The 20,020-nt window shown below is 48.9% G+C and overlaps 2 protein-coding genes across 2 annotated transcripts in view; both read right to left on the bottom strand.

The window, feature by feature from the left end:
- Positions 1-2,824, bottom strand: part of LOC135507238 (phosphomannomutase 2-like) — a 36,624-nt gene extending 33,800 nt beyond the window's left edge. The window contains exons 1-2 of the mRNA XM_064926834.1: positions 2,627-2,824; positions 2,012-2,123 (exon numbers count right to left, since the gene is read on the bottom strand). Of these exons, the coding sequence (XP_064782906.1) occupies positions 2,012-2,123; positions 2,627-2,698 (184 nt within the window). The 5' untranslated portion in view covers positions 2,699-2,824. The remainder of the gene's footprint in view (positions 1-2,011; positions 2,124-2,626) is intronic.
- Positions 2,825-2,991: 167 nt separating this feature from the next.
- On the bottom strand, positions 2,992-20,014 carry LOC135507240 (H/ACA ribonucleoprotein complex non-core subunit NAF1-like). Its single transcript, XM_064926836.1, has 8 exons — positions 19,878-20,014; positions 12,497-13,096; positions 12,041-12,134; positions 9,132-9,214; positions 8,687-8,847; positions 7,375-7,426; positions 5,615-5,726; positions 2,992-4,295 (listed from the first exon to the last, which is right to left on the bottom strand). The coding sequence occupies exons 2-8, from the start codon at positions 13,067-13,069 to the stop codon at positions 3,979-3,981; spliced, it is 1,392 nt and encodes a 463-aa protein (XP_064782908.1). The 5' UTR covers positions 13,070-13,096; positions 19,878-20,014; the 3' UTR covers positions 2,992-3,978.
- Between the last annotated feature and the right edge of the window lie 6 nt (positions 20,015-20,020).

Here is a 20,020-nt window from a genome sequence, read left to right as displayed (position 1 = left end):
TCCACTAGAGTCCTACATCTCTACAATACACCACTAGAGTCCTACATCTCTACAATACACCACTAGAGTCCTACATCTCTACAATACACCACTAGAGTCCTACATCTCTACAATACACCACTAGAGTCCTACATCTCTACAATATTCCACTAGAGTCCTACATCTCTAAAATACACCACTAGAGTCCTACATCCCTACAATATACCACTAGTCCTACACCCCTACAATATTCCACTAGAGTCCTACATCCCTACAATATTCCACTAGAGTCCTACATCTCTAAAATACACCACTAGAGTCCTACATCCCTACAATATTCCACTAGAGTCCTACATCTCTAAAATACACCACTAGAGTCCTACATCCCTACAATACACCACTAGAGTCCTACATCCCTACAATATTCCACTAGAGTCCTACATCTCTAAAATACACCACTAGAGTCCTACACCCCTACAATATACCACTAGTCCTACACCCCTACAATATTCCACTAGAGTCCAACATCTCTAAAATACACCACTAGAGTCCTACATCCCTACAATACACCACTAGAGTCCTACAATACACCACTAGAGTCCTACAATATACCACTAGTCCTACACCCCTACAATATTCCACTAGAATCCTACATCCCTACAATATTCCACGAGAGTCCTACATCTCTAAAATACACCACTAGAGTCCTACATCCCTACAACATTCCACTAGAGTCCTACAATATTCCACTAGAGTCCTACATCTCTAAAATACACCACTAGAGTCCTACATCCCTACAATACACCACTAGAGTCCTACAATATACCACTAGTCCTACACCCCTACAATATTCCACTAGAATCCTACATCTCTAAAATACACCACTAGAGTCCTACATCCCTACAATATTCCACTAGAGTCCTACATCCCTACAATATTCCACTAGAGTCCAACATCTCTAAAATACACCACTTGAGTCCTACATCCCTACAATACACCACTAGAGTCCTACAATATACCACTAGTCCTACACCCCTACAATATTCCACTAGAATCCTACATCTCTAAAATACACCACTAGAGTCCTACATCCCTACAATATTCCACTAGAGTCCTACATCCCTACAATATTCCACTAGAGTCCTACATCTCTAAAATACACCACTAGAGTCCTACATCCCTACAATATTCCACTAGAGTCCTACATCCCTACAATATTCCACTAGAGTCCTACAATATTCCACTAGAGTCCTACATCTCTAAAATACACCACTAGAGTCCTACAATATACCACTAGTCCTACACCCCTACAATATTCCACTAGAGTCCTACATCCCTACAATATTCCACGAGTCCCACATCTCTAAAATACACCACTAGAGTCCTACATCTCTACAATACACCACTAGAGTCCTACAATATACCACTAGTCCTACACCCCTACAATATTCCACTAGAGTCCTACATCCCTACAATATTCCACGAGTCCCACATCTCTAAAATACACCACTAGAGTCCTACATCCCTACAATATTCCACTAGAGTCCTACATCCCTACAATATTCCACTAGAGTCCTACAATATTCCACTAGAGTCCTACATCTCTAAAATACACCACTAGAGTCCTACATCCCTACAATATACCACTAGTCCTACATCTCTACAATACACCACTAGAGTCCTACATCTCTACAATACACCACTAGAGTCCTACATCTCTACAGTATACCACTAGAGTCCTACATCTCTACAGTATACCACTAGAGTCCTACATCTCTACAATACACCACAGGTAGGATGCAAAACATTCTTGTTTACTGTTCTATGTATGTTGGTAACCAGTTTATAATAGCAATAAGGATCCTGTGTGGATTGTGGTATATTGCTTTTAAATATATTATCTCAAACTCACCCAGACACACCTTAACCCCCTCCCTCCCAGACACACAGACACAACTTAACCCCCTCCTTCCCAGACACAACTTAACCCCCTCCCTCCCAGACACACCTTAACTCCCACACAGACACTCACCATCATCTCCCAGTTGTTCTTTGATCTTGATGAAGTCCGACCCCCCCACCACGCCGACTCGAACACGCCGCCGCAGACGCTGCAGAAAGTCCTCCATCCCGGGAGTCACCCTCTGAAACACACCAATACACGCTAGTACACTGCTACAACAACCAGTCAATCACACGGTCCTGCCTCGACCCCGGACACTGTCCTGCCTCGACCCCGGACACTGTCCTGCCTCGACCCCGGACCTGGTCCTGCCTCGACCGCTGACACGGTCCTGCCTCGACCGCTGACACAGTCTATATCATTCACCTGGTGACTGACTAATATAGCTAAACCATAGCACTCTCTCTGTCTATTGCCTGGAGTGTTTACTAACAACGGTCCGTTTTACCTGTCTTGAGTTATTCAGGGTTAGTGAACATGGTTCTATTCATTACCCCGTTTTGTAACAGAAACAGTTTATTCCAAACGTTTCGTAAAGAAAACGAGTTTATATTGGACAAATGCTGGTAGGTGTGAACTAACGTTAACGTTGGGTTATTTTAACAGTCTTTTCGTTAGGTTAGTGGACTGTAGAAGGGGACCGATCGGTAGCAGTACCGTAGGAACTATCGTTGGTGTACTTACCTGTCGGGCGGCAGTCAGCGTCCCGTCCACATCGAAGAGACACAGCGTCGTGGTGTCGACAGCTTCACTCATCTTGTTCGTAATAAATGTGTCGGTAAATGACGCCAGACGGTGTTGGAGGATTAGTTATTCGCCGTCATGGGACACAGAGGACAGACAACTGATATGAGGCGGAAGAGACTAGTGGAGGGACTGCAACGTCATCTGTGCTTTGTGTATACGGAAGTTAGTACAGTCCCTTTGTCCAATCACAGCGCGCTATGGGCGTGGCTTTGTAACGTTGAATTCGCTCGTCGTGTCCGTTCGGGGAACGCCAAATATTTAGTTATTAGCCTGACCATTAAATACTGAATTATTGACCAACATAGAATTGAATAGTTTATTTTATTTGTCACCAGAGTCCTGCTGAATTGAGCTGTGAACAAGTTTTGCACCACTTCGTTTTTTATTTAACCAGGTACTAATGGGGATCCATAATACATACAAATATAGCCCTCAGAGGAGGAGGGTACATGAGGTTATGGACCAGAACAGGGTCATATAGCCAACAGCTCTGAGAGGAGGGTACATGATGAGGTTATGGACCAGAACAGGGTCATATAGCCAACAGCTCTGAGAGGAGGGTACATGATGGGGTTATGGACCAGAACAGGGTCATATAGCCAACAGCTCTGAGAGGAGGGTACATGATGAGGTTATGGACCAGAACAGGGTCATATAGCCAACAGCTCAGAGAGGAGGGTACATGATGAGGTTATGGACCAGAACAGGGTCATATAGCCAACAGCTCTGAGAGGAGGGTACATGATGAGGTTATGGACCAGAACAGGGTCATATAGCCAACAGCTCTCAGATACAGAGAGGAGGGTATCAGAACAGGGTCATATAGCCAACAGCTCTGAGAGGTGGGTACATGAGGTTATGGACCAGAACAGGGTCATATAGCCAACAGCTCTGAGAGGAGGGTACATGATGAGGTTATGGACCAGAACAGGGTCATATAGCCAACAGCTCTGAGAGGAGGGTACATGATGAGGTTATGGACCAGAACAGGGTCATATAGCCAACAGCTCAGAGAGGAGGGTACATGATGAGGTTATGGACCAGAACAGGGTCATATAGCCAACAGCTCTGAGAGGAGGGTACATGATGAGGTTATGGACCAGAACAGGGTCATATTTGTTAATTAAACTGTAGAGAGCTGTTATCATCATCACTACAATAGTCTCTACTACCGGGGATTTAAGAACAGAAACTATTAAAACAGATATGAAATGCAGACAGTAAAAATATACTTTAATGTGTTGATTTGGTCAAACAACGCTGATGAGTGTCAGTGAGGTGTACAGTCACTAGTTGTGTGTGTCCTCACTCAGGAGGATAGGGGCCAGTGGGCGGTGGGGGAGGAGGGGGAGGTGAGAGAAGGGGAGGTTGTGGTAGGGGTGAGAGGGGGGAGGGGACCAGGGGAAGGACATGTGGGGGGGAGGAGGGGGAGGATAGAGGGGGAAGGACTGGGGCTGGTAGGGGGGAGGGTAGGGGTAGTGGGGCTGGTGTGTGTAGTACGGAGCCCCTTCGTATCGGGGTGGGGGACCCCAGTTGTCACGGCGGGGTGGACGACTCTGTTGCAAAGGCCTCTGGGACACCTGTGGTCTGGTGACGGAATCTCTATCTGGAAGAGAAAGAAAATGAGGTCACACACACACAGGGGTTATACCCAATACCCAGTCTAACTGAATAGGGGAGACTGGGGCAGGGGGTTCCACATGTTGGTGTCTCTCCCAATCTACAGAGCGCTGTACAGCCCAATACCCAGTCTAATAACTGAATAGGGGAGACTGGGGCAGGGGGTTCCACATGTTGGTGTCTCTCCCAATCTACAGAGCGCTGTACAGCCCAATACCCAGTCTAATAACTGAATAGGGGAGACTGGGGCAGGGGGTTCCACATGTTGGTGTCTCTCCCAATCTACAATCCTATCAAATGGAGATTCTAATGTGGGACGACATCGCAAGAGGTCACCCACCTGCTAAATCCATGTCAGCATCTCAAAACATTGAGGTGAATGTGTGTATTTTAGAGGTGAATGTGTGCATTTTAGAGGTGCATGTGTGCATTTTAGAGGTGCATGTGTGCATTTTAGAGGTGAATGTGTGCATTTTAGAGGTCAATGTGCGCATTTTAGAGGTGCATGTGCGCATTTTAGAGGTGCATGTGCGCATTTTAGAGGTGCATGTGCGCATTTTAGAGGTGCATGTGCGCATTTTAGAGGTGAATGTGTGCATTTTAGAGGTGCATGTGTGTATTTTAGAGGTGAATGTGTGTATTTGTAGAGGTGAATGTGTGTATTTGTAGAGGTGAATGTGTGTATTTTAGAGGTGAATGTGTGTATTTCTGAGTTGCTAGGTCAAGTCATGTGGAAATTAGCATCATAGTTTGCTAGGTCAAGCCATGTGGAAATTAGCATCATAGTTTGCTAGGTCAAGTCATGTGGAAATTAGCATCATAGTTTGCTAGGTCAAGTCATGTGGAAATTAGCATCGTGGTTTGCTAGGTCAAGCCATGTGGAAATTAGCATCATAGTTTGCTAGGTCAAGCCATGTGGAAATTAGCATCATAGTTATCTATGATAAGATAACCTATAGACCTACTGGTGTTGGGATACACCCCAGTTAACAGTGTGACACAGCCCCATTCTCCCCTAATCTGATGCTTTGCACTCACAACATTTTCTTCCCATCGAATACAGACTGTGTGCTTTCTGTCCACGTGGTCACCAACAATATGCTTTGGGAACGCCCCTGTGCTCTGTGGTGATTGGCTCTTGAATTGCTCGTGTCAAAAGGAGGTCAAACCGACGAGACCATCAGATTCTCCGGGAGAATTTCCACCAATGGCCTTCAACACACTCCAGACATCGTCCTGACATGAACTGAACGAAATTCACAGAGGTTTCAGAGTTGACCAGAAACAGTGTATGTTGTGTCTGACCTGGTTGTTGGTCAGCTCTCTGTCCTCTTTCTCTCTCACTCTTCTGAACATTCCCCTTCTTCTTCTTCCTTTTCATCTTCTGTTCTGCCTCGTCATCACTGAAGTCTAACGCCTGGAGAGAGGGGAGATAAGAGGACAGGACAGAGGATAGCGGAGAGACGAGAGGGGACAGGACAGCGGGGAGACGAGAGGGGACAGGACAGCGGGGAGACGAGAGGGGACAGGACAGAGGAGAGACGAGAGGGGACAGGACAGAGGAGAGACGAGGGGGGACAGGACAGAGGAGAGACGAGGGGGGACAGGACAGAGGAGAGACGAGAGGGGACAGGACAGGAGAGGGGACAGAGACGAGGGGGACAGGACAGAGGAGAGACGAGGGGGACAGGACAGAGGAGAGACGGGGGGACAGGACAGACGAGGGGGACAGGACAACGAGGGGGGACAGGACAACGAGGGGGACAGGACAGACGAGGGGGACAGGACAGACGAGGGGGACAGGACAGAGGAGAGACGAGGGGGGACAGGACAGAGGAGAGACGAGGGGGACAGGACAGAGGAGAGACGAGGGGGACAGGACAGAGGAGAGACGAGGGGGACAGGACAGAGGAGAGACGAGGGGGACAGGACAGAGGAGAGACGAGGGGGGACAGGACAGAGGAGAGACGACAGGACAGAGGAGAGACGAGAGGGGACAGGACAGAGGAGACAGGACAGAGGAGAGACGAGGGGGACAGGACAGACGAGGGGGACAGGACAGACGAGGGGGACAGGACAGACGAGGGGGACAGGACAGACCTCAGGGGGACAGGACAGAGGAGAGACGACAGGACAGAGGAGAGACGACAGGACAGAGGAGAGACGACAGGACAGAGGAGAGACGACAGGACAGAGGAGAGACGACAGGACAGAGGAGAGACGACAGGACAGAGGAGAGACGAGAGGGGACAGGACAGAGGAGAGACGAGAGGGGACAGGACAGAGGAGAGACGAGGGGGGACAGGACAGAGGAGAGACGAGGGGGGACAGGACAGAGGAGAGACGGTTAGAGCGTTGGGCTGCAGGTAGCCTAGCGGTTAGAGCGTTGGGCGGCAGGTAGCCTAGCGGTTAGCGCGTTGGGCGGCAGGTAGCCTAGCGGTTAGCGCGTTGGGCGGCAGGTAGCCTAGCGGTTAGAGCGTTGGGCGGCAGGTAGCCTAGCGGTTTGAGCGTTTGGCGGCAGGTAGCCTAGCGGTTAGAGCGTTGGGCGGCAGGTAGCCTAGCGGTTAGAGCGTTGGGCGGCAGGTAGCCTCAGCGGTTAGAGCGTTGGGCGGCAGGTAGCCTAGCGGTTAGAGCGTTGGGCGGCAGGTAGCCTCAGCGGTTAGAGCGTTTGGGCTGCAGGTAGCCTAGCGGTTAGAGCGTTGGCGGCAGGTAACCTCAGCGGTTAGAGCGTTTGGCGGCAGGTAAACCTAGCGGTTGAGCGAGGAGGCAGGTAACCTCAGCGGTTAGAGCGTTTGGCGGCAGGTAACCTAGCGGTTTGAGCGTTTGGCGGCAGGTAACCTAGCGGTTTGAGCGTTGGGTAGCAGGTAGCCTAGCGGTTTGAGCGTTGGGCGGCAGGTAGCCTAGCGGTTAGAGCGTTTGGCGGCAGGTAGCCTAGCGGTTAGGGCGTTGGGCGGCAGGTAACCTAGCGGTTTGAGCGTTTGGCGGCAGGTAACCTAGCGGTTAGAGCGTTGGGCGGCAGGTAACCTAGGGCCTGTGTGGCATTATCAGTAATGTGTGTTCCTCACCTCTGGTGGTGGTTCCTGGTCGTTCTTCCAGGAGGCGTCGGAGCCTTTCAACCTAAACACACACACACACACACACACACACACACACACACACACACACAGACACACACACACACACACACGTCAGCTTCAATTATACATGTGTGTACTGACCGTCGTAGCTGCTCAGTGAGGATATAGAGGGTGTAGTCAGTGTACTGACCGTTGTAGCTGCTCAGTGAGGATATAGAGGGTGTAGTCAGTGTGTACTGACCGTTGTAGCTGCTCAGTGAGGATATAGAGGGTGTAGTCAGTGTGTACTGACCGTTGTAGCTGCTCAGTGAGGATGTAGAGGGTGTAGTCAGTGAGGATATAGAGGGTGTAGTCAGTGTGTACTGACCGTCGTAGCTGTTCAGTGAGGATATAGAGGGTGTAGTCTGTGTACTGACCGTCGTAGCTGCTCAGTGAGGGTGTAGTCAGTGTGTACTGACTGTTGTAGCTGCTCAGTGAGGATATAGAGGGTGTAGTCAGTGTGTACTGACTGTCGTAGCTGTTCAGTGAGGATATAGAGGGTGTAGTCTGTGTACTGACCGTCGTAGCTGCTCAGTGAGGGTGTAGTCAGTGTGTACTGACTGTTGTAGCTGCTCAGTGAGGATATAGAGGGTGTAGTCAGTGTGTACTGACCGTTGTAGCTGCTCAGTGAGGATATAGAGGGTGTAGTCAGTGAGGATATAGAGGGTGTAGTCAGTGTGTACTGACCGTTGTAGCTGCTCAGTGAGGATATAGAGGGTGTAGTCAGTGTACTGACCGTTGTAGCTGCTCAGTGAGGATATAGAGGGTGTAGTCAGTGTGTACTGACCGTTGTAGCTGCTCAGTGAGGATATAGAGGGTGTAGTCAGTGTACTGACCGTCGTAGCTGCTCAGTGAGGATATAGAGGGTGTAGTCAGTGTGTACTGACCGTTGTAGCTGCTCAGTGAGGATATAGAGGGTGTAGTCAGTGAGGATATAGAGGGTGTAGTCAGTGTGTACTGACCGTTGTAGCTGCTCAGTGAGGATATAGAGGGTGTAGTCTGTGTACTGACCGTTGTAGCTGCTCAGTGAGGATATAGAGGGTGTAGTCAGTGTGTACTGACCGTTGTAGCTGCTCAGTGAGGATATAGAGGGTGTAGTCAGTGAGGATATAGAGGGTGTAGTCAGTGTGTACTGACCGTTGTAGCTGCTCAGTGAGGATGTAGAGGGTGTAGTCAGTGTGTACTGACTGTTGTAGCTGCTCAGTGAGGATGTAGAGGGTGTAGTCAGTGAGGATATAGAGGGTGTAGTCAGTGTACTGACCGTCGTAGCTGCTCAGTGAGGATATAGAGGGTGTAGTCGGTGAGAGACGGGGCGTAGAACATGGAGTCCTTCAGCTTCACTCCTCTCTCTGCGATGTCACTCTCTGAGTTAAACCTCAACACATAGAAGGGACTGGAGACCGGCCCGAACACCTCAAATACCTGAGGAGAAGAGAGAGTTAAACCTCAACACATAGAAGGGACTGGAGACCGGCCCGAACACCTCAAATACCTGAGGAGAAGAGAGAGTTAAACCTCAACACATAGAAGGGACTGGAGACCGGCCCGAACACATCAAATACCTGAGGAGGAGAGAGAGAGTTAAACCTCAACACATAGAAGGGACTGGAGACCGGCCCGAACACCTCAAATACCTGAGGATGAGGACTGTGTGTGTGGGAGGGAGGGGGGTATTCTGAGCACTCCTCCCCGGGAGCCCCTCTTACCTTGCCCACGGCCAGCCTATCAGAGTTGAAGATGACGCTGTCGTCCTTCAGAGGGGGCGTGTCCTTCAATGACTGAATGATCACTGTTGAGGAAACACAACAGACACCAAGAGGGGTCAGGGGCATTCAGTCACCAAGAGGGGTCAGGGGGGTGTAATGTGAAGGGCAGGGGCATTCAGTCACCAAGAGGGGTCAGGGGGTGTAATGTGAAGGGCAGGGGCATTCAGTCACCAAGAGGGGTCAGGGGGTGTAATGTGAAGGGCAGGGGCATTCAGTCACCAAGAGGGGTCAGGGGCATTCAGTCACCAAGAGGGGTCAGGGGGTGTAATGTGAAGGGCAGGGGCATTCAGTCACCAAGAGGGGTCAGGGGGGTGTAATGTGAAGGGCAGGGGCATTCAGTCACCAAGAGGGGTCAGGAGGGTGTAATGTGAAGGGCAGGGACTAACCCAGCTGTTGGATGATACTGGTCCTAGGGGGAGGGACTAACCCAGCTGTTGGATGATACTGGTCCTAGGGGGAGGGACTAACCCAGCTGTTGGATGATACTGGTCCTAGGGGGAGGGACTAACCCAGCTGTTGGATGATACTGGTCCTAGGGGGAGGGACTAACCCAGCTGTTGGATGATACTGGTCCTAGGGGGAGGGACTAACCCAGCTGTTGGATGATACTGGTCCTAGGGGGAGGGACTAACCCAGCTGTTGGATGATACTGGTCCTAGGGGGAGGGACTAACCCAGCTGTTGGATGATACTGGTCCTAGGGGGAGGGACTAACCCAGCTGTTGGATGATACTGGTCCTAGGGGGAGGGACTAACCCAGCTGTTGGATGATACTGGTCCTAGGGGGAGGGACTAACCCAGCTGTTGGATGATACTGGTCCTAGGGGGAGGGACTAACCCAGCTGTTGGATGATACTGGTCCTAGGGGAGGGACTAACCCAGCTGTTGGATGATACTGGTCCTAGGGGGAGGGACTAACCCAGCTGTTGGATGATACTGGTCCTAGGGGGAGGGACTAACCCAGCTGTTGGATGATACTGGTCCTAGGGGGAGGGACTAACCCAGCTGTTGGATGATACTGGTCCTAGGGGAGGGACTAACCCAGCTGTTGGATGATACTGGTCCTAGGGGGAGGGACTAACCCAGCTGTTGGATGATACTGGTCCTAGGGGGAGGGACTAACCCAGCTGTTGGATGATACTGGTCCTAGGGGGAGGGACTAACCCAGCTGTTGGATGATACTGGTCCTAGGGGGAGGGACTAACCCAGCTGTTGGATGATACTGGTCCTAGGGGAGGGACTAACCCAGCTGTTGGATGATACTGGTCCTAGGGGGGAGGGACTAACCCAGCTGTTGGATGATACTGGTCCTAGGGGGAGGGACTAACCCAGCTGTTGGATGATACTGGTCCTAGGGGGAGGGACTAACCCAGCTGTTGGATGATACTGGTCCTAGGGGGAGGGACTAACCCAGCTGTTGGATGATACTGGTCCTAGGGGGAGGGACTAACCCAGCTGTTGGATACTGGATGATACTGGTCCTAGGGGGAGGGACTAACCCAGCTGTTGGATGATACTGGTCCTAGGGGGAGGGACTAACCCAGCTGTTGGATGATACTGGTCCTAGGGGGAGGGACTAACCCAGCTGTTGGATGATACTGGTCCTAGGGGGAGGGACTAACCCAGCTGTTGGATGATACTGGTCCTAGGGGGAGGGACTAACCCAGCTGTTGGATGATACTGGTCCTAGGGGGAGGGACTAACCCAGCTGTTGGATGATACTGGTCCTAGGGGGAGGGACTAACCCAGCTGTTGGATGATACTGGTCCTAGGGGGAGGGACTAACCCAGCTGTTGGATGATACTGGTCCTAGGGGGAGGGACTAACCCAGCTGTTGGATGATACTGGTCCTAGGGGGAGGGACTAACCCAGCTGTTGGATGATACTGGTCCTAGGGGGAGGGACTAACCCAGCTGTTGGATGATACTGGTCCTAGGGGGAGGGACTAACCCAGCTGTTGGATGATACTGGTCCTAGGGGGAGGGACTAACCCAGCTGTTGGATGATACTGGTCCTAGGGGGAGGGACTAACCCAGCTGTTGGATGATACTGGTCCTAGGGGGAGGGACTAACCCAGCTGTTGGATGATACTGGTCCTAGGGGGAGGGACTAACCCAGCTGTTGGATGATACTGGTCCTAGGGGGAGGGACTAACCCAGCTGTTGGATGATACTGGTCCTAGGGGGAGGGACTAACCCAGCTGTTGGATGATACTGGTCCTAGGGGGAGGGACTAACCCAGCTGTTGGATGATACTGGTCCTAGGGGGAGGGACTAACCCAGCTGTTGGATGATACTGGTCCTAGGGGGAGGGACTAACCCAGCTGTTGGATGATGCTGGTCCTAGGGGGAGGGACTAACCCAGCTGTTGGATGATACTGGTCCTAGGGGGAGGGACTAACCCAGCTGTTAGATGATACTGGTCCTAGGGGGAGGGACTAACCCAGCTGTTGGATGATACTGGTCCTAGGGGGAGGGACTAACCCAGCTGTTGGATGATACTGGTCCTAGGGGGAGGGACTAACCCAGCTGTTGGATGATACTGGTCCTAGGGGGAGGGACTAACCCAGCTGTTGGATGATACTGGTCCTAGGGGGAGGGACTAACCCAGCTGTTGGATGATACTGGTCCTAGGGGGAGGGACTAACCCAGCTGTTGGATGATACTGGTCCTAGGGGGAGGGACTAACCCAGCTGTTGGATGATACTGGTCCTAGGGGAGGGACTAACCCAGCTGTTGGATGATACTGGTCCTAGGGGAGGGACTAACCCAGCTGTTGGATGATACTGGTCCTAGGGGGAGGGACTAACCCAGCTGTTGGATGATACTGGTCCTAGGGGGAGGGACTAACCCAGCTGTTGGATGATACTGGTGACTGATCCTAGGGGCAGTATCTCCGCCTCCTCTGGTAGAACAACCGTCAACTCCTCGACAGCAGGCAACTCCTACACACACAAACACACATTTCATTTTCACGTGAATACAGCGCTCATTTTATTTTTACTCACATGAAGTTCTGTATTCCCAGAGTAGAGGTCAGGGGTTAGAGAGAGGCCAGGGGTTAGAGAGAGGCCAGGGGTTAGAGAGAGGCCAGGGGTTAGAGAAGCCAGGGGTTAGAGAGAGGTCAGGGGTTAGAGAGAGGCCAGGGGTTAGAGAGAGGTCAGAGAGAGGCCAGGGGTTAGAGAGAGGTCAGGGGTTAGAGAGAGGCCAGGGGTTAGAGAGAAGCCAGGGGTTAGAGAGAAGCCAGGGGTTAGAGAGAGGCCAGGGGTTAGAGAGAAGCCAGGGGTTAGAGAGAAGCCAGGGGTACCTCAGGCAGGATCTCATCCAGGGTTTTGATGGAACAGGGTTTCCTTGCCCGACTGAAGCCTTCGTCGTCATCATCATCTTCATCTGCCTGACCTAACACAACAGCCAGCGTCACACCGGAGGAAGAGGAGTCTGAATCACTGTCTGAGGAGGAGCTGCTGCTGTCCCGCTGGTCCCTGACACACACACCGTCCTGTAACATCAGCAGTACCTGGGGGGGGTCCTGAGAGGGGTCCTGGTGGGGGTCCTGGGAGAGGTCCTGGGAGAGGTATTGGTGGGGGTCCTGGGAGAGGTCCTGGGGAAGGTGTGTGTGTGTGGTTCCATCTCCCAGCTCGGAGCTCGAGACAGAGCTGAGATTCTCTGTAACCTCCATCTCCTCTGCTCCTCCCGTTAACTCTCCCGGTAAACGGCTGTCTGAGGTCCCGGAGGTCAGTCCCTGAGGTTCTGTCTCAGCTGTGCATCCGTCCTCCAGGTGCTTGGTGCTGGTACCGTTGTTCAGTTCCAGTTCCTCTCCGTGTGCTGAGCTCTGAAGAACCTCCGGTACCAAAGCCGCCTCCTCTGGCTGGGCCTCCATCCCGTTGCTGGGTAGAGACTATCACACCTGGGGACAAAGACAGCTACAATCAGCTGGGTAATAGTCACTAGGAACCACACAGAACGGAAGCTTACAGACGCAAACGGAACAAAGCGTGAGGGCTAAGAAACGCTTAGGCCTAGTTTTGTTGCAAAACTTTGTTGTACTTTGTGCACTAATGAATACACCCCTGGTTGCCTCACAAACCACAGTGTTGATCTGTACAATCTGGACCTGGATTCTCTGCCCACACAACCACTAAGCAATAAAGTAGCTCTCATCTAGTATCTATGGCTCAGTCAAACAGTAACCTGTTCAGTTACCAAACCAGGGTGGAGGAGGTGGAACCGCTCAGAGTGGTGATCTGCTCTGATTGGGCTGCAGTGTTGAGTCGTGTGAAGACCGGTAGGTCAGATAGAGGAGACTTGTTCATAGTGGTGATCTGCTCTGATTGGGCTGCAGTGTTGAGTCGTGTGAAGACCGGTAGGTCAGATAGAGGAGACTTGTTCAGAGTGGTGATCTGCTCTGATTGGGCTGCAGTTTTGAGTCGTGTGAAGACCGGTAGGTCAGATAGAGGAGACTTGTTCAGAGTGGTGATCTGCTCTGATTGGGCTGCAGTGTTGAGTCGTGTGAAGACCGGTAGGTCAGATAGAGGAGACTTGTTCAGAGTGGTGATCTGCTCTGATTGGGCTGCAGTGTTGAGTCGTGTGAAGACCGGTAGGGCAGATAGAGGAGACTTGCTTATGGAGACGATGGTGCTGTTAATGGGATTGGAGAGGATGGGAAAACGGTAAGCTTTTGTTGGGTTCCACCCATGTTGGTGTGGAGGGTCGAAGTCGAGTTAAATAAAGATTAAATAAAGGTGAAAAAATAATAATAATAATTCAGCAAAACCGGTGTCCAAAAATACAGATTTCCGATTGTTATGACCCTTCAATGCCAAACATCTCCAATCCAAAGTTAAATCTAGAATCGGCTTCCTATTTCGCAACAAAGCATCCTTCACTCATGCTGCCAAACATACCCTTGTAAAACTGACCATCCTACCAATCCTCGACTTTGGTGATGTCATTTACAAAATAGCCTCCAATACCCTACTCAACAAGTTGGATGCAGTCTATCACAGCCATCCGTTTTGTCACCAAAGCCCCATATACTACCCACCACTGCGACCTGTACGCTCTCGTTGGCTGGCCCTCGCTAATCATAATAATTCGCCAAACCCACTGGCTCCATGTCATTACATTTACATTTAAGTCATTTAGCAGACGCTCTTATCCAGAGCGACTTACAAATTGGTGAATTCACCTTCTGACATCAGTGGAACAGCCACTTTACAATAGTGCATCTAAATCATTTAAGGGGGGTGATGTGAGAAGGATTACTTATCCTATCCTAGGTATTCCTTGAAGAGGTGGGGTTTCAGGTGTCTCCGGAAGGTGGTGATTGACTCCGCTGTCCTGGCGTCGTGAGGGAGTTTGTTCCACCATTGGGGGGCCAGAGCAGCGAACAGTTTTAACTGGGCTGAGCGGGAACTGTACTTCCTCAGTGTCATCTACAAGACCCTGCTAGGTAAAGTCCCCCCTTATCTCAGCTCGCTGGTCAACATAGCATCTCCCATAGTATAGGTATATCTCTCTAGTCACCCCCAAAACCAATTCTTTCTTTGGCCGCCTCTCCTTCCAGTACTCTGCTGCCAATGACTGGAACGAACTACAAAAACACTGAAACTGGAAACACTTATCTCCCTCACGAGCTTTAAGCACCAACTGTCAGAGCAGCTCACAGATTACTGCACCTGTACATAGCCCACCTATAATTTAGCCCAAACAACTTGCTCTTTCCATACTGTATTTATTTTATTGTTTTATTTTATTTTGCTCCTTTGCACCCCATTATTTCTCTCTCTACTTTGCACATTCCTCCATTGCAAATCTACCATTCCAGTGTTTTACTTGCTATATTGTATTTACTTTGCCACCATGGCCTTTTTTTGCCTTTACCTCCCTTATCTCACCTCATTTGCTCACACCGTATATAGACTTGTTTATACTGTATTATTGACTGTATGTTTGTTTTACTCCATGTGTAACTCTATGTCGTTGTATGTGTCGAACTGCATTGCTTTATCTTGGCCAGGTCGCAGTTGCAAATGAGAACTTGTTCTCAACTGGCCTACCTGGTTAAATAAAGTTGAAATAAAATAATTTAAAAAATGAAAACTTGAAATCGGCCCAAATTAATCGGTCGACCACTAATCGTAATAATGACAATTACAACAATACTGAATGAACACTTATTTTAACTTAATACATCAATAAAATCAATTCAGCCTCAAATAAATAATGAAACATTCAATTTGGTTTAAATAATGCAAAAACAAAGTGTTGGAGAAGAAAGTAAAAGTGCAATATGTGCCATGTAAGAAAGCTAACGTTTCAGTTCCTTAACACATGAAAGCTGGTGGTTCCTTTTAACATGAGTCTTCAATATTCCCAGGTAAGAAGTTTTAGGTTGTAGTTATTATAGGACTATTTCTCTCTATACCATTTGTATTTCATATACCTTTTGACTATTGGATGTTCTAATAGGTACTTTAGTATTGCCAGCCTAATCTCGGGAGTTGATAGGCTTGAAGTCATAAACAGCGCAATGCTTGAAGAGCACAGTGAAGAGCTGCTGGCAAACGCAGGAAAGTGCTGTTTGGATGAATGTTTACGAGCCTGCTGCTGTTTACCAATGCTCAGTCAGACTGCTCTATCAAATCATAGACTTAATTATAATACACACAGAAATACGAGCCTTAGGTCATTAATATGGTCAAATCTGGAAACTATAATTTCGAAAACAAGACGTTTATTCTTTCAGTGAAATATGGAACCGTTACGTATTTTATCTAACGGGTGGCATCCCTAAGTCTAAATATTGCTGTTACATTGCACAACCTTCAATGTTATGTCATAATTATGTACAATTCTGGCAAATTATAATTATGGTCTTTGTTAGGAAGAAATGGTCTTCACACAGTTCGCGACGAGCCAGGCAGCCCAAACTGCTTGCACAGAACGCAAGAGAAGTGACAACTTCCCTAGTGAAAAGAAATTCATGTTAGCCGGCAATATTAACTAAATATGCAGGTTAAAAAATATATACTTGTGTATTGACTTTTAAGAAAGGCATTGATGTTTATGGTTAGGTACATTGCTGCAGCGACAGCGCTTTTTTTTCTCTCGCAAACGCGCTTGTTAAATCACCCGTTGGCGAAGTAGGCTGTGATTCGATAAATTAACAGGCACCGCATCGATCATATGCAACGCAGGACACGATAAACTAGAAATATCATCAACCATGTGTAGTTAACTAGTGATTATGTTAAGATTGATTTTTTTTTATAAGATACGTTTAATGCTAGCTAGCACCTTACCGTGGCTCCTTGCTGCACTCGCATAACAGGTCGTCAGCCTGCCACGCAGTCTCCTCGTGGAGTGCAATGTAATCGGCCATTCTGATTAATCATCGACCTCCAGTAACAACATTCCAAATGTGTTTAGTAGCGTCTAGTCTACATGTGGCATTAGTTCCACCGTTTGTATCCGTTTCAATGGATGTACTTTATTTTTAGCGTGAACTACAAACTCCTCTATTGCGGATAAATGGCTTCACATAGGATAGATTACTCTCAACGTGCCCCTTATTCAGAATGTAGTCATGGCATGCTTGGTCCAATCAGTGGGTTAGGGTTAACTAACCCGCCCCATTGGTTACTTCATACTTCCGGCGCCGACAGAGATGGCCGCCTCGCTTCGCGTTCCTAGGAAACTATGCAGTTTTGTGTTTTTCTATGTGTTATTTCTTACATTAGTACCCCAAGTCATCTTAGCTTTCATTACATACAGTCGAGAAGAACTACTGAATATAAGATCTGCGTCAACTCACCATCAGTACGACCAAGAATATGTTTTCGCGGCGCGGATCCTGTGTTCTGCCTTACAAACAGGACAACGGAATGGATCGCATGCAGCGACCCAAAAAAACGACTCTGAAAAAGAGGGAAACGAGGTGGTCTTCTGGTCAGACTCCGGAGACGGGCACACCGTGCACCACTCCCTAGCATTCTTCTTGCCAATGTCCAGTCTCTTGACAGCAAGGTTGATGAAATCCGAGCAAGGGTAGCATTCCAGAGGGACATCAGAGACTGTAACGTTCTGTGCTTCACGGAAACATGGCTCACTGGAGAGACGCTATCCGAAGTGGTGCAGCCAACGGGTTTCTCCACGCATCGCGCCGACAGAAACAAACACCTTTCTGGTAAGAAGAGGGGTGGGGGCGTATGCCTTATGGCTAACGAGACATGGTGCGATGAAAGAAACATACAGGAACTCAAATCCTTCTGTTCACCTGATTTAGAATTCCTCACAATCAAATGTAGACCGCATTATCTACCAAGAGAATTCTCTTCGATTATAATCACAGCCGTATATATCCCCCCAAGCAGACACATCGATGGCTCTGAACAAACTTTATTTAACTCTTTGCAAACTGGAAACCATTTATCCGGAGGCTGCATTCATTGTAGCTGGGGATTTTAACAAGGCTAATCTGAAAACAAGACTCCCTAAATTTTATCAGCATATCGATTGCGCAACCAGGGGTGGAAAAACCTTGGATCACTGTTACTCTAACTTCCGCGACTCATATAAGGCCCTGCCCCGCCCCCCTTTCGGAAAAGCTGACCACGACTCCATTTTGCTGATCCCTGCCTACAGACAGAAACTGAAACAAGAAGCTCCCACGCTGAGGTCTGTCCAACGCTGGTCCGACCAAGCTGATTCCACACTCCAAGACTGCTTCCATCACGTGGACTGGGACATGTTTCGTATTGCGTCAGATAACAACATTGACGAATACGCTGATTCGGTGTGCGAGTTCATTAGAACGTGCGTTGAAGATGTCGTTCCCATAGCAACGATTAAAACATTCCCTAACCAGAAACCGTGGATTGATGGCAGCATTCGCGTGAAACTGAAAGCGCGAACCACTGCTTTCAATCAGGGCAAGGTGTCTGGTAATGTGACTGAATACAAACAGTGCAGCTATTCCCTCCGTAAGGTTATCAAACAAGCTAAGCGTCAGTACAGAGACAAAGTAGAATCTCAATTCAACGGCTCAGACACAAGAGGCATGTGGCAGGGTCTACAGTCAATCACGGACTACAGGAAGAAATCCAGCCCAGTCACGGACCAGGATGTCTTGCTCCCAGGCAGACTAATTAACTTTTTTGCCCGCTTTGAGGACAATACAGTGCCACTGACACGGCCTGCAACGGAAACATGCGGTCTCTCCTTCACTGCAGCCGAGGTGAGTAAAACATTTAAACGTGTTAACCCTCGCAAGGCTGCAGGCCCAGACGGCATCCCCAGCCGCGCCCTCAGACCATGCACAGACCAGCTGGCTGGTGTGTTTACGGAGATATTCAATCAATCCCTATACCAGTCTGCTGTTCCCACATGCTTCAAGAGGGCCACCATTGTTCCTGTTCCCAAGAAAGCTAAGGTAACTGAGCTAAACGACTACCGCCCAGTAGCACTCACTTCCATCATCATGAAGTGCTTTGAGAGACTAGTCAAGGACCATATCACCTCCACCCTACCTGACACCCTAGACCCACTCCAATTTGCTTACCGACCAAATAGGTCCACAGACGATGCAATCTCAACCACACTGCACACTGCCCTAACCCACCTGGACAAGAGGAATACCTATGTGAGAATGCTGTTCATCGACTACAGCTCGGCTTTCAACACCATAGTACCCTCCAAGCTCGGGACCCTTGGTCTCGACCCCGCCCTGTGCAACTGGGTACTGGACTTCCTGACGGGCCGCCCTCAGGTGGTGAGGGTAGGTAACAACATCTCCTCACCGCTGATCCTCAACACTGGGGCCCCACAAGGGTGCGTTCTGAGCCCTCTCCTGTACTCCCTGTTCACCCACGACTGCGTGGCCACGCACACCTCCAACTCAATCATCAAGTTTGCGGACGACACAACAGTGGTAGGCTTGATTACCAACAACGACAAGACGGCCTACAGGGAGGAGGTAAACAATGCTACCTTATATAATGTTACTTACGCTACATTATTAATCTCATATGCATACGTATATACTGTACTCTATATCATTGACTGCATCCTTATGTAATACACGTATCACTAGCCACTTTAACTATGCCACTTTGTTTACATACTCATCTCATATGTATATACTGTACTCGATACCATCTACTGTATCTTGCCTATGCTGCTCTGTACCATCACTCATTCATATATCCTTATGTACATATTCTTTATCCCCTTACACTGTGTATAAGACAGTAGTTTAGGAATTGTTAGATTACTTGTTGGTTATTACTGCATTGTCGGAACTAGAAGCACAAGCATTTCGCTACACTCGCATTAACATCTGCTAACCATGTGTATGTGACAAATAAAATTTGATTTGATTTCTGGTATTCGCTAACTTTAGAACTAGCTGTATAGCTAGTATACCAGCCATATATATTGAAGAAATACGTTTTACAATCGGAGTTCATAGCACAGGAGTTAAACTCGTAGCTAGCTAACGTTAGCTGGTCCACTAGTTAATAAAACAGTTATGTAGCTTGGTTGGCATTCTCAGAACCAGATAACGTTACTGTTAGTCAGCGTTTTAAATTGTCCTTGGTATTGTATCGCCAATTCTGTATTATACCGGTGGCATTATTACAATGTTGTTTATCATATTGCAAACGTGTAGATGAAGATGGACTTACGTTCGAGTAGTTAAGGCTACAAAGCTGTTCTCTCTGCAGTCTGCTCTCTGCTACTCTCAGTAACGTTACTCTGCTGTTCGCAACACGTTTTGATTCGGAAACAACGTGGTCTTGTTGTCTTCCGGGTTGTGGAACTTTTCTTT

This window comes from Oncorhynchus masou, chromosome 20 (assembly GCF_036934945.1).
Source record: "Oncorhynchus masou masou isolate Uvic2021 chromosome 20, UVic_Omas_1.1, whole genome shotgun sequence".
Classification (NCBI taxonomy): Eukaryota; Metazoa; Chordata; class Actinopteri; order Salmoniformes; family Salmonidae; genus Oncorhynchus; species Oncorhynchus masou.
This window is presented reverse-complemented; position numbering and strand designations above follow the sequence as displayed.